The sequence below is a fragment of the Mustela erminea genome, chromosome 4 (genome assembly GCF_009829155.1).
Source record: "Mustela erminea isolate mMusErm1 chromosome 4, mMusErm1.Pri, whole genome shotgun sequence".
Classification (NCBI taxonomy): Eukaryota; Metazoa; Chordata; class Mammalia; order Carnivora; family Mustelidae; genus Mustela; species Mustela erminea.
This window is the reverse complement of record NC_045617.1, coordinates 120214500-120229838: the sequence shown is the minus strand read 5'-3', so window position 1 is coordinate 120229838 and position 15339 is coordinate 120214500. Positions and strand designations below refer to the sequence as shown.

The 15339-nt window shown below is 37.5% G+C and overlaps 1 protein-coding gene across 1 annotated transcript; it reads left to right on the top strand.

The window, feature by feature from the left end:
• The first annotated feature begins 158 nt into the window (after nt 1-158).
• On the top strand, nt 159-14565 carry LOC116587834 (butyrophilin subfamily 1 member A1-like). The gene is made up of 9 exons (XM_032338372.1): nt 159-263; nt 823-1170; nt 10109-10390; nt 10508-10675; nt 10996-11016; nt 11112-11138; nt 11943-11969; nt 12178-12204; nt 13654-14565. Exons 1-9 carry the CDS (start codon nt 185-187, stop codon nt 14307-14309), a joined length of 1635 nt encoding a protein of 544 aa, XP_032194263.1. The 5' UTR covers nt 159-184; the 3' UTR covers nt 14310-14565.
• Nucleotides 14566-15339: the final 774 nt, after the last annotated feature.

Genomic DNA, 15339 nt, shown 5'->3' with positions numbered 1-15339 from the left:
TCTCTGATGTTCTCTGAGAGACATACTACAGTTGTTTGAGAGTTTCTGGAGGTAATTTCTTAGAATCACTGTGAACTGCCTTAGCTATCATGATTATTTTTACCTTATGGATTCCACTTTTGTCCTTAATTCAGCTACTTTCAGGACCTTACTGTGTGTCAAACTGTTGTCTGCTCTGAGAAAGATGGTGGGTTCCCTGGGCTTCTCTGCACTAAGAGACCTCTTCTCATTCCTACTTCTCCAGGTGTCCATGTGGGGCTCAGGTAACAATATTTTTTTTATTTTATATGCTTAGATTGTTTTATTATCTGAACAGAAGGATTAAATTACTCCATCACTACTCAATATATACCTGGATTAATTCTAAATCCTTTATTTCAATATAGTGATTTATCTGCCCATACATGAGGGCAATCAAATCATTATATGAATGAGAGAGAAGAATCAGGTGGAATTATTTCACTAATTATTTTTTCTAATTCATTCAGACCTCTCCTTCATGAAGAATGCATTTTCTGATGGCCAAGACCTAATTAAAAACTCTGGTTTCATGATTTCCCAGCACTCTTCCCTCCTTCTTCATAGAATTTATCACCATTGCAATTTTAAAAATCATTTGTTTAATAAGAGATTAGCCTGTTGACTGGGTAGAGATGCCCTTTGTCTTGTTCACTGCCATCTTCAGCCTAAATATATGCTGCAGAGAACTGATATGTGAATAGCAGAATGTCTATGGGATTCTACTAGGCCAGTAATGATGCTGTGTTCCAAAATGCCCAGGAAGGTCATTGATATTCTTTTCATGGTGGCTCTATTCCACAGATTCATTCTTGGTCATTGGCCCATCAGAGCCAATTGTTGCCATGCTGGGTACAGACACAGTGCTGCCCTGCCGTGTGTCCCCGGCCATGAATGTGGAGAGCATGGAGCTGAGGTGGTTCCGCTCCCAGTTCTCAGAGGCTGTGTATGTGTATAAGGATGGAATGGAGCAGGCGGGAGAACAGCTGGTAGATTTCAAAGGGAGAGCAGAGTTGGTGAAAGATTATATCACAGAGGGAAGAGTCGCTGTGAGAATCTATGGTCTCCGGATCTCAGACAATGGAATATACAAGTGTTTTTTTCAAAAAGGCAGTGACTATGAAGAAGCCAGTTTGGAGCTGAAGGTGATCGGTGAGTAATTATCTGAGACTACAGATCACTCTACGGGAATCTAAGTGTTCTGCCTTTGATTTTGGTTGGGGCGAGGGGGGCATGACGAACAGAACACAGACAAAAAGGCAGATATTCTTGGAGCTGGTCAACATCCTATGTTGGTTAAATGGATTTAACCTGAAGTTTTCTTAATCTTTTCATACATATATTGTGCTGTACTTTAAAATTTAATGACTTCCATAAATATCTACTATACAAATAGATCATTTATTTCCCTGGTATGTATATTTTCACACATTTTGAAGGTAGGCATCATGACTACCAAAATGTACCATTACTGGCAGAGACCAGAAACCCAGCTGGCTGTTATGATGGACAGAGATTCAGCTGGGAATGTCAGTGGCTGAGTCTTGAATGCAGTGTGGAGGAAGTGACTGTGGGGATTGTGACAGGGTGGACTGGTATTGCAGAGAATTAAACTTGTCATCACAGGATTGAGGCCAGCAATTAATCGATGTAGAGTGACTAAGTGAAGCAGGAGTAGCTTTTGAGGAATAAAAAGAGAGAGCTTAGTGTGAAAAGCTGAAATGGACTGAGGTTGGTCCACAGGATATTGAATTGACCACTGTAAATTTTATCATCATCAGTGCTGTTTCATTTTTAATTATAATAAAATTATAGCTCATTGTATCAAACTCAAATAAGTCAGAACAATATAAAATACAAAAATACAAATTGATAATCCTTCCTTTCCCTCCAATGTTCCTTTTTCTCCTCCTAAGTAACTGTTAATACCAGATTGTTCTATGTTCTTTATCTCTTTTTTATGTATTTATATAAAGATATCAATAATTATATATAATAATAAAATAAAACACATAATATAATTTGTAATTATAATAACTTATATTTATATAGCAGAACTTAATCTCTGTTCCTAAACTAATCTTTAAGATGTTTACATTAACTCTTTGGGACGCCTGGGTGGCTCAGTTGGTTAAGCAGCTGCCTTCAGCTCAGGTCATGATCCTGGCGTCCTGGGATCGAGTCCCACATCGGGCTCCTTGCTCAGCGGGGAGCCTGCTTCTCCCTCTGCCTCTGCCTGCCATTCTGTCTGCCTGTGCTTGCTCTCCCTCTCTCTCTCTCTGATAAATAAATAAAATCTTTAAAAAAAAAAAAGATGTTTACATTAACTCTTTTAAAAACAATATTGAAACTTTGAGCCCTCAGTCAATCATGCTAGTATAAAGTTTTGTCTTAGTTCTTACTGGAGCTTCTGTCCCTCTTTCCCTCGAGTAGTAATTACACAAAGGTCCTATGTGGCCCAAAGCATTCAGAGGAGAGTTCCAGTCCTGGGCCCTCCCTTGTTAGTGCTAGGATACTCATCATCTCAGGTTTTGTTACATCTCTCCCCTTGACTCCAGTTATTAAATCACAGATATTATTAAAGACCTTAAAAAAAAAGATTTTATTTATTTACTTAGAAAGAGAGGGAGGAGGGAAAAAGAGAATCTCAAGCAGACTCTCTGCTGAGGACAGAGCTCCATGCAGAACTCCTCATGGAGCTTGATCTCATGAACTGAGACCATGACCTAAGCTGAAATCAAGAATCATATGCTTAACTGACAGAGCCATTCAAGTGATCCTATTAAAGACTTTTGATGCAACACTATAAGAAGCATCTAAAGATCTCTCTTTGTTAGGTTTTGGGAAACGTCCCAATCACTCTATCAAGGTTTCCTTCATTGACATTCTTTTTCCCACCTTTATTACACAATTGCTCTCACTAATTTGTGTACTCAACAATGTAGCTAAAGAGTCTTATTCATGCAGTCCTACTTTAAGCCATATATTTCTGAAGCTGAAATATTACAATCAGAATCAGAGAGGGGAAAGTTTAGAGGAAAACTCAAGCAATAGTTAATTCAGCACAGCTAACAACACATTAAAATGTCAAGTAATTTTCTGCTCCATATACACAAATATATATATATTTTATATATATATGTATATTTTATATATATATATATATATATATATATATATATATATATATATAATCTGCCATATATACTGTATACACATACACTTAGCCATTCCCTACCCCTATCCCCTCTGGTAACCATCAGTTTGTTCCCCATAATTAAAACACTATTTCTCTCTCTCTCTCCTTTTTTTCCTACTTTGATTCTTTGTTTTGTTTCATAAATTCCACATGTGAGTAAAATCATATGGTATTTTTCTTTCTCTGACTTATTTTGCTTAGCAGTATACTCTCTAGGTCCACCCATGTCATTGTAAGTGGCAAGATTTCATTGTTTTTTTTTTTATGGCTGAATTATATTCCATTATATATATATACCACTTCTTTACCCACGTATCAGTTGATGGATACTTGGGCTTCTTCAATAATTTGGTCTGCTATCATGGGGGCCTTGACTGGCTTACAGGTGCCCACGTGGTGAAGAAGGGCAGAATCCCAGGAGGGACAATATGGTCTGAGGATTCCCTAGGTCACAGGAAGAATGGATGGCACCAAGATCAAGATGCTGTGCTGTTCCCAGGCATAAGATCTGGGAACCCAGCGGAGAGCAGCAAATCCTGGTGCCAGATTTCTGCTATAAACTGCAAATCACCAGGCTGTTGTCTGACCACTTTCCTGGGATAGGCCGGCAATCCTAGTGAAAACCTTCCCTAGAGAAACTACATTTGTCCCCATCTGACAGTCTCTGAAATTTAGAGTTTGCAAACTCTGAGGCACACCTGAGATAAGAAGGCTCAAACACAGGCAGGGTGAGTCCAGGGTTCAGAGGGAAACTGAGGACACAAATAAGGTGATTGATTGTTCTTCTCTGAAGGTTCACTGAAGAGTAGGGGTCCAAACTTTCAGCTCTGAGGCTAGAGAGTAGGTTACAGCCATTTTCCTTTGCCCAACAGTGCTGAAAGACTTCAGGGGGCAAAATAGCACCACTAACTGGAGGCTGGAACTGTGTACACCAAGCCTTACCTTCTTCCACCCTGGAGACACATTTCTACTAAAACAAGTTATCCTGAGACTCAACGCAGTTGGTCCATCCCCCAGAAGACCAGCACAAATAACTAGTCACACCAAGTTTATTGATCACACACTGCTACAAAGTTTCAGCTCTAGGGGAAATAAGATCTAATTTCTGTTTCACTTTCATTCTTTGAAATTATTTTTATCACTTATTTTCTTACATTTTCCAATTTATTTTTTTATTTTTTAAATTTTAATATATATATAGTTTACACTTATCTAATTTAATGTATTCTACATTATTATTATTATTATTATTATTATTTATTTATTTATTTTGGAATCTAGATTCTTTTAGCAAGTAGACCAAAATACACCCAGGATCTAATTTTGTTTTTATTTGGTTTTCTTGTTTTTTAGTTTTGTTTTTCTTGTTGTTGGTGGGGTGTGTGTGTGTGTGTGTTTTCTTTCTCTTTGATTTTTGTTTTTTGTTGTTGGTGTTCTTTTTTCTTTCTTCTTTTCTTTTTTGAACAAAATGATGAGAGAGAGGACTTCATCCCAAAAGAAAGAACATGTGGCAGAACTCCCAACCAGGGATTTAATTAATACAGATATAAGTAAGGTGTCTGAACTAGAATTTAAAACAATTATAAGGATACCAGCTGGGCTCAAAAAAAGCATAGAAGAAACTATGTAAGCAATACATCTGATAAATGGTTAGTATCCAAAATCTACAAAGAACTTATCAAACTCAACCCTCAAAAAACAGGGATCCAGTTAAGAAATGGGCAGAAGACATAGACACTTTTCCAAAGAAGACATCCAGAGGGCCAACAGACACATTGAAGGATGCTCAACATCACCCATTATCGGGGATATATAAAACAAAACCACAATGAGATACCATTTTAAACCTGTCAGGAGAGCTAACATTAACAACACAAGAAACAACAGGTGTTGGTGAGGATATGGAGAAAGGGGAGAGAGGATCTGAAGCAGGCTCCACTTCCAGTGCAGGGTTTGATCTCATGATCCTCAAGATCATGACCAGAGCCAAAATCAAGAGTTGGATGCTTACCTCACTGAGCCACCCAGGCGCCCCTGCTCTAATCTTCATTATTGCCCTCCTTTTACTGTCTTTAGGCTTCAGTTGTTGTTCTTTTATCTAGTTCCTTAATGTGCATGGTTAGGTTGTTTATTTGAGATTTTTCTTGCTTCTCGAGGTAGACCAGTATTGGTATACACTTAGCTCTTAGTACAGCTTTTGCTGCAACCCACAGGTTTTCTTTTTTTTTTTTTTAAAGATTTTTTATTTATTTATTTGTCAGAGAGAGAGCGAGTGAGAGCGAGCACAGGCAGACAGAGTGAAGGCAGAGTCAGAGGGAGAAGCAGGCTCCCTGCAGAGCAAGGAGCCCGATGTGGGACACGATCCCAGGACGCTGGGATCATGACCTGAGCCGAAGGCAGCTGCTTAACCAACTGAGCCACCCAGGCGTCCCAGCAACCCACAGGTTTTAAACCACTGTGTTTCCATTTTCATTTGTTTCCATGTGTGTTTTTATTCTTTGATTTGATTTCTTGGTTGACCCATTCATTGGCTAGTAGCATGTTGTTTAACCTCCATGGATGTGTGTGTGTATGTGTGTGTGTGTGTGAGAGAGAGAGAGAGAGAGAGAGAGAGATTTACTTCATGTTTCATAGCATTGTGATCAGAAAAATCGCCTTGAGGCCTGATCTGTGACCTAATATGTGATCTATTCTGAAGAATGTTCCATATGCACTTAAAAAGAATGTTTATTCTGTTGTTTTAGAATAGAATATTCTGAATATATCTGTAAAGTCCATCTGGATGTGTATCGATCAAAGCCATTGTTTCCTTGTTGATTTTCTGTTTAAATGATCTATCCCCTACTATTATTATATTATTATCAATTAGTTCCTTCATGTTGGTTATTGTCTTATATATTTGAGCGCTCCCATTTTGGGAGCATAGATATTTACAATTGTTAGACCTTCTGATTGGATTTTCCCTTTTAATATGATATAGTGCTCTTCTTTATCTCTTGTTATAGTCTTTATTTTAAAGTCTGGTTTGTCCCATGTAAATATTGCTACTCAGGCTTTCTTTTGACATCCAACTGCATGTTAAATGTGTCTCCATTCTGTCATTTTCACTTTATAGGATTGAAAGAACTAATGAAATTCAGCCATTCTTGTTTTCTAAGCTGATGGCTTTGGAGAAATGTTCTCCTTGTGTGTTGTCCTGTGTGCTCCTCCCTCTCTCTTGCCATTCTCCATAACTATGGCTCCCTTCCTATCATAGCACCCATAATCCCTTTCTCCCCTAAACCACATCTCCCACCTCCTACATTTTTCTATGTGGCTCTTCTCTCCCTTTAGTTATGGAGTTTGTTCCATACATCCTCAGGTCAATTTGGGGGACATTTAGGGTGATTTGATAGTTATATAGTGTGTTCATGGGATGAGGTGAGCCTAGGGTCCTCCTGTTCCTCTGCTATCTTCTTTCCAATGGAAGTTTGTACCTCTTAATCTCCTTTACTTATTTCTTCCATCCCACACTCCCTTCCCCTCTGACAACTGCCAGTTTATTTCCTGTATTTATGAATTTGTTTTCGGTGTTTTGTTTGTTTGTTCATTTGTTTTGTTTTTAGATTTTACATATAAGTGAAATCATGTGATCGTGATTTCTTGGTTATGATCATGATTATAGAAATTCAGAAGTATTACATAGTCTGATCTGCCAACATTATCTATGTCTTTTTAGTTTTTTAGTGCTCTTAGATGTACACCTTTATACCAACATCAAAAAAATATTTCACCTTCCTTCCTCCTAATATCTTTTCTGTAAAATATATTGAAATATAACACACACAGAGAATTTGCTACCGATTTTAAATGCCACATAATGAATATTCACAAAGTGAATACAACTGAGAAATCAGCACTCAAATCAAGAAACAGAGCTTAATTAAAATCCAGGAAAATCCATTTTTTTTCTTTTTCAGTTATGATTTTCTCAGGAGTAATCACTATTACGATTTCTAATCTCACAGATTACTTTTTGTATGTTTATGAATTTCACATATGTGGATGGACTCTTTTGTCTGTTTTTATTTTGCTTGTTTTTTGTTTTTGTGAGATTTTTCTATGTGGTTAAATGCATATGGCTGTAGTTCATTCCTATCTCTGATTTATTGCTTTGCTTTTTACATTTATATTTTTAATCTATATGAGTATTATTTTGGTATTAGAGTTTATAGAACGCTTAAAATATTTGTTCCTAATTCTATCACTTATTTCTATACTATTAGCAAATGATATAGAAAATCTGTACCAATTTACAAATGCCTATTTTCCATAAACTCATAACACCAGGGCAAATTATAAATACTTTGCGCTTATAATGACAATATCATAGTGTTTCTATTTCTAAACCTTATTCTCTGCCCAAATTTCTTAATTGTAATGTTTTTATTAATTTTTGCACGTGTTAGGCCTATCTTAAATTAATATTTCTTATTTTATTTTTCCAACAAGATATCTGTAGACTTACTTATCCATCTTCTTTATGTATCACTTTAATAAGAAAGTCCAAATCCTTTAGGTCTTGAAGGAAAGAGTGACAAACTCTTCTGAGCCTTGTTACTGTGATCCCACTCTAGATCTCCTTTTTTTAATTTATTTTTTCAGTGTTTCAAGATTCATTGTTTATGCACCATACTCAGTGCTCCATGCAATATGTGCTCTCCTTAATACCCACCACTCTAGTATCTTCTAAGTAGAAAGCAAAGTTTTTCAGTTCCAAAACTAACCTCATATAAATCGTGTCGTTTTTTTTTTTTCAGTACCTTTTTTATATCTGTTCATTGGCTGATGTACATAAATCCAATCTTTAGAAGCACTTGATTGATTATATATCTACACTTATCTTCTGTTAGTTAAACTTTGCCTACCTAGTACAGCTGCTTCTATGCTCAGGAATGGGCATCCCTTTCTGTTCTCCTTTCTCTCTCTCTCTCTTTTTTTGAAGAATTATTTATTCATTTGTGAGAGAGAGAGAGAGACCACAAACACAGGCAGCAGTAGGCAGAGGAAAAATCAGGATCCCCATTGGGCAGAGTCTAATGTGGGACTTGATCCCAGGACCCTGGGATTATGATCTGAGTGAAGGCTGACACTGATTGAGCCACCCAGGTGTCCTGTTCCTCTTTCTTAACATAGGTATAGTTTTTGCTTATTTCAGCTTAGAGCTTCATTGGTTATATTCTTCTAGGAGACACAAGATCTATTTTTGTCTGTTAGTATTTTCTTCTTAGGCCTTGACTGTTGCATTTTGCTCATGACCAGTTTCTTTTTTTCCTCTTTGATGTCTTTTGTTTTCTATTTCCTCTTAACTTCTTTTTTTTAAAGCTTTTTATTTTAATTCAAGTGTAGTTAACATACATTGTTATATTAGTTTCAGGTGTACAATATTGTGATTCAACAGTTCAGTGTGCATCATGGTAATCTTCACCTATTTCACCCCCTCCACCACACACAACCTCTGGTAACTATCAGTTTGTGCTCTATAGTTGAGTCTGTTTTGATTATGACCAGTTTTACTCACTTCTATTAATTTCCTTTGTTCAGTACAGTTGGCAGTTCCCTCAAACAATTCTGAAAATTGTCTTTCAGATTGCTTTCTGTTTTTTATAAGTGTGGCCCTCCCAGGCAGGTCAGGATTTGGTAATAAAAATTATTAGCTGCATTATTTTTATCCAAAAAAGACAAGATCTCTGAGGTTTCTACTATATTTCCTATATCTGAGGAATCAGAGTAGGACTGAGCTAGGTGTAAGAGGATCCATACCATGAATATTAAATTTTAAAAGGATAAAATAATAGGATAATATCCTATAATATAATAATATCCTGGCCTTAGAAGCCAGGATAGCCATTATTCTCAAAGAGAAAATGGATTTTTCTAACATTCTGGTAATGTAATGTTTTAATATAAGTGACATGGATCCCCTAGTGGGCCCATGTGAAAAGTTAAAGAGGAGAGGTGGTAGAGAGAAAAGAAATAAATGAGAGTGGAAAAGTTAAAAAAAGTAAAAATAGATCAACTCCTTCATGGAATAAGGCAACCTTCATCTTTTAGATATTCTCCACTCAGGGGAAGAAAGAAAATTTGGAAACATTACAAAATGATATTGTTTAAAGAAGTCACTACAGAAGACTCAGTTTAATCAAAGATATCCTTCCTTGGTGGGTATTATAGAGGGCACGGATTGCATGGAGCACGGGGTGTGGTGCAAAAATAATGAATACTGTTATGCTGGAAATAAAAAATAAATAAATAAATTTAAAAAAAAAAAAAAAAAAAAAAAGACTTCAATAAGTGAAACAGATAGATATAGGATAGATATAGAAGTATTGGTGTTTTTCTTTTTCTTTTCTTTTCTTTTTAAGATTTTACTTATTTATGTGACAGACAGAGATCACAAGTAGGCAGAGAAGCAGGTAGAGAGAGAGGAGGAAGCAGGATCCCTGCTGAGCAAAGAGCCCGATGAGGGGCTGGATCCCAGAATCCTGGGATCATGATCTGAGCCGAAGGCAGAGGCTTTAACCCACTGAGCCACCCAGGCAGCCCTGGTGTTTTTCTGAAAGAACTTAACATTTGTAAAATTTACTCTGCTCTTTTCCTTCTATGGCCAATTGCAAATATCCCTGGGTAGAGCAGATGTGGTGGGCATCAGTAGTCCTAGTATCAGCTTCAAATTTCTTGAGATTTAGCTACAATTACCCATTTTTTCATGAAGGAAGAAAAGAAACCCTACCCTCTCTTCCTACCAAGAATGATGGTGCTTCGTCCATGTCCCCACATTGATGTTATTGTGTAAAATTAAGGACTCTGGATCAAAGGTGTCTAGGTCTCAAATGACTTTCTCCTCTCCAGGCCTGGGTTCTGGTCCTCGTGTTTTTATGGTAGGTCCAGAAGATAAAGGAATAAGGCTGACATGCACAAGCAAGGGGTGGTTTCCCCAACCTGAGGTACAATGGACAGATGCAAGAGGAGAGAAAATACCATCTCTTTCTGAGGATGAGAACCAAGACGATGATGGGTTGTTTCAAATAGAGGCATCTCTCATTGTGAAAGACAGCTCAAAGACAGAAGTGTCCTGTTCCATGAAGAACCCCTTCTTTGGACAAGAGCAGGTGGAAACCATTTCTATTCCAGGTCAGTGTTGCTCATTTGGGGGACAGGATAGTTGTGAGGAGGGGATATTTAGGAATTGGGATGGGATAGGATTGCTTGGTAATGTTCTTAATCAGGTTTTGGGGGTTTCTGTATCAGAATCTTTCTTCCCTAGGACCTCTCCTTGGAAGGGAGCATTTGCTGGGACTTTCCTCTTACTTGGGATTTTCCTCAGTGCTGTTGTGTTTTTGGCCTGGAAAGAACGACAGGAGAAGAAAAGAGTACAGGAAGTTCAAAAGGAAAAAGAGAAAGAAAGTGAAGCCAAAGGTAAAACTGTGAATCAGGCTGGGTGGAATCTATGAACTTATGGGCTTCTAGCTGAGCATATGGATGGAATCTGTTGGAACAAACAGACATGAGTGCATTTAGTTAGAACCTCACAACCTCCAGTCAGACATGGAGAAAAATATAATAGAGTCCAATGGAGAGAGAAAATTCACTGGTATAAACATGGAGTTAGAAGAATTGGTTATAGTAATTCTCAGGATGAATTTCTTGATCTAGGTATGTGGAAGTGCATTCAGGATCTGGGCTTAGGTAATATAGTCTAGAAAATAAACCTTAGACTTGTTTTCTTTCCTTTTTAGAGTTGCTTAAGAAAGAGCTTGGTAAGTGTTCCATTTTTCTTTGTTGTAATAGATGAAATAGAGTCCTTCCTCCATGCTATGTACTTTGCATCTCACAGGTTGTTGTTCCATTTCAGACAGAAGGAAGGAGTTATATCAACGGGGTGAGTAATATCAATGTTATAGTTGGACCAAGCATCTTGTCTATCCCTCTGTTCTGATCATCTCCTGTTCACCTTGTTAGTGAGGGAGGGCTTCTCCACCCTAAATAGGATAAGATATTTAGACACATGACACCCACCACTGGACATATGAGCTTGACAGCAGTTTATTAATCACCTATACTCACATCCTGGGGGGGGGAGGACAACATAAGCCATGCAGGATCACATGTTGCACTTGGGAACAGAGTGAACCAGCAGGGGCTGAGGGAGGCAAGCTTTTTAGTAACCATAAGATGAGGTGCTACTGGTTTCTTTGGAAGTATGTGATTGGCTTTTTTGGAGTAATTCTGCAGGCTGATAGGAAGCTGACGGCCATTAGGTTGAGGACCAGGTGGGGTTCAGCTGGCTCAACTGATAGGAAAATTAGTTGAGTGTGGATTTTCTTCTACTGGGTGGAGGCATATCTGGTGAGAGCAGAGGTGCTTACAGGTATTTAGAGACCTTTGAAGCTCAAAGTCATCAGGCAGCACATGAAATTTTAGGCTTTACAGTACACTTCTCCTCTCCCAAAAAGTCATAACCTCATATTTTATCACAATATGTTAGTGGGATGTGAGAAATATGAGAAATAAAAGAAGGCAAATACCCTAGAATTGTCATTGAAGTGATGAACACAGAAATATAGCACTATCATAAAACTTCATGTGGTTGATTTCATGCAAATTTCACATGGTTGCAGCAATTTAATACTCTGGAGTGAAGGTCTTGTGAATGGGAAAATCTAATTCCTTTGTTTTATTTCAGACTGGAGAAAAGCAAAATTGTATGCTGGTGAGTAACTCATGTTGTCTTGGGACTTCAGGTACCCCAAAATTTCATGAGGCATTTCAAGAGCATTTTTCAGAGATGTGGTATATTCCAGAAATTTTATTTTGAATGTGGGAGTCCAAAAGAATAAAGGAATAAGGGTTAAGCATCCCACTGGTTGAGAAGACATGTTCTTTATGTATTTTCCCATATGATTTTTTTTTCTTTTTAGACTGGAGAAAGGAACAATTCAAAGCAGGTGAGTGACTTTATTATTTTATCCCACATAATCTCTTACACAAATGAGAAACTCTTACATTTATATAAACTCCCAGTAAAACCTGGTTGGGGATTCATTTCATGATTTTCAGTTCAGTCTCAATCTCATGCTGAACTGTGAACAGATTTCTTACTTTTCTGATATCATTCATTCATCCAGCATTAATTTATAGAACTATTTATTCAATGCCAAATAAATAAAGCAGATCTGATCTCTGACTTCATGGAGAAGTACATGTACAAATTGTGATGAAGTTTGTGAAGGAATAATAAATTTCCATGAGAAAAAAAAATGGTATATTTAAGGAATTTCCCCGAGGAACTGATTTTTAATCTGAGACTTAAGTGATATGGTAGATTTATTAATGGGAATAACAGTGCAAGAGCAACTTGGTCAGAAGGATGTCTGTTACACTGGCCTGAGGCAGAGGAGCTTGTTGTATCTCAGTGTAAGTGGAAAACCATCTTAGAATCTTTCCAGAATTATTAGTTGATTATCAGTTTCTAGTGCATGCTGGTTTACTCTGAATATCCCTGCATCCACAAATATTTCCTAGTCAATTTAATTCTCCAAAAACTAAAGCACATTCTACTATCCCCACATACAAATTCTTATGAGAAAAAATTCTAACTGTTGAAGATATTTTATTTGAGAAGAAACAAATTACTGCAGGTATTAGTACTATTGCTGCTATTACTGCTGGTATTAGTGTTACTATAACTATTGGAAGCTTAAAGAATTTACCACGTGTTCATTATGGGCAAGACACAGTTGTAAGTTCTCTACACATTATCTTGTTTATTTCTCACAACAGTCCTATGCTGAGGTATCATAATTGCATATATGATTATGAAGGTAAATTAAGGACAAGAGAAGCAAAGTAGCTTCAAAATCATACTTACTAAGGATAAATTAATTATAAAAATTCATAACTGTCTGACTACAAAGTCTACAATTTCAACCATTAGAAATCTAATAAAAATACATGAGAAGTAGGTGACTTAATAATTACATAATAAATTATATCAAATGAAAATGATACCAAAGAAGCTTAATGAAAGTAGATACACTGTGTTTGAACTCTGACAGGGCTTTCTTATTATGTCAAGCATTAGAGAGCAGCTAGAGGGACCCCATCTTGAAATACCTGACTCTGGGGATCTTCAGACCAGGCAGACAGCCCTCTCAGTTAGATAGTCTCAACCCATCTGGAACAAATGGTTACTCAAGATCATCCAGCCTTGCCTTTCTATGATATATACACATATCTCCTGAGGAAGGACACAGAGCAAACCATAAATTGTCTTACCTCCTCTTCTGTGGCTCTCCCTCTTATTTTCCTTCATTCTCTTTTCCCTGTATTTGCATTTTTCCTAAGGCCAATTGGTCTTCACTGTGGAATGACCTATTTCCCCTCTATACCTGCAGTTGCTGTTACTCTGGACTCAGAAAGACTTCCTGGCAGTCTCATCATATCTAATAATAAAAAACAAGTTTCTTTAATGGGAAATGTTCCTCGGGACGGTGATGCCTCAGTAGACCAAGGAAAAGAAGAATCTGAAGCTGTCTTAAGTGTTCTGGGCCAGAATTCCTTTGAAACAGGGAGATATTACTGGGAGGTAGAAGTCAATATTGGGACAGAAGCTGGATCTGAAACTAAATGGGCTGTGGGTGTTTGTTTAGATTCAGTAACAAGAGATGGATGGTTTGTAGAAAGTCCAGAGAAGGGTTTCTGGGTGTTAACATACAAGGAAGGAGAATTGAAGGTTCCCATTGCCTCAGAGTCACTGTCACCGAGACAGCATCCTCAAAGGATAGGAGTTTTCTTGGACCAGGAAGATGGAGATTTGTCATTTTACAACATGCTTGATGGGTCTCACATCTTTTCTTTTATTGGAGTCACCTTACATCAGACCCTGCGTCCTTATTTTAGCCTTCAGGGTGCTGGCACATCTGTGACCATCTGCACAACTTCAGATGACACTGACAATTGTCCTGATTCTTCTCCAAATACCTCTGTAACTCATTTAAGGAGTGGTGACATGGGTGTCCCCCAAGAAGCTAACCATCTATTACTTGCATAAGAAGTGAAGTGTCAGCACCTCTGCTGCTCTTGCTCAGGCTTCTTATTGGTATGTTCTCCAAGAAAGCTGTCCTTGTGTGGAGAGTAAGTCAGCTTCACTAGATGTGATTTCAGCCCCTTTCAGAGAGGCAAAGGCAGAAAGAGAAATGGGACAACTGAAAAATATCTGGAGGAATTTCCTCTTGTGTTATTTTTGGGGAAATACAGTGTCTTTTTGAGCAGCAACAATTTGTCATAAGAAAATTCCAAAAAAATGCATGGCCTCTCCTCTGTTATGGTACTGTGTATTGAAGTAAATATTTTTAAAACCACATTAAAAGAAAAATCTCTCTTCCCGTTATTTTTGTTATCAAATATGAAGGAGCGGTGGTGTTTGAAGGGAAGAATCAGTTGAGTGGATCCTTAATGCATATTACTACTATTGTAGATACACAAATTTGTTCAAGCCTCGTGAAAGTTAATAGTTTGGCTTGCCCTTTCTTCAGGTTCATGTCCACTGACCTTGAAACCTGGAGTTTGCCATGCAGTGGGGAGGACTGCTGTGGAGCTATAAACCATTTGAGCAGGAGCCCAACGCTTCTGTGATGAAAGACACACACCACATACACACACACACACACACACACACACACACACACTTTTTTTTTTTTTAACAAATTCTCACTGGTTAGCAAGTCCTGAATTGTGTCATATGTGAATATGTGAATGAAAAAAGAATTGATGTTGTACTTTACGCTTTCAGAGAAAAATTTTCAAATAAGAATGAAGAAACATCTGGAGGCTTCATGGAGAAAGGCACTGCTAACACTGGCATATTTCTTTTTTCCTGTTCTGATCATCTTCTTACCACTATTGAGGGATTCTTTGCCTTTAGTGCAACTAAGGCTTCAATAAGCTTATGTCTTCAGGATATAAAATATGAGTCTCTCCTGTTAAATGAGCCCCCTCTTCCTGGAGAGAGAAGAATCCACTTAGATTTTTCCACACTATTAACCAATTTTTAAACTGTAAGTCCCATTAACCACCTCTCT

Coding starts and splice junctions, on each gene's coding strand:
- LOC116587834 (XM_032338372.1), top strand. CDS start 185: ATGGTGGGTTCCCTGGGCTTCTCTGCACTAAGAGACCTCTTCTCATTC. Junction 10,391..10,507: donor GGAAACCATTTCTATTCCAG/GTCAGTGTTGCT, acceptor TTTCTGTATCAG/AATCTTTCTTCCCTAGGACC. Junction 11,970..12,177: donor AAAAGCAAAATTGTATGCTG/GTGAGTAACTCA, acceptor TTTTCTTTTTAG/ACTGGAGAAAGGAACAATTC.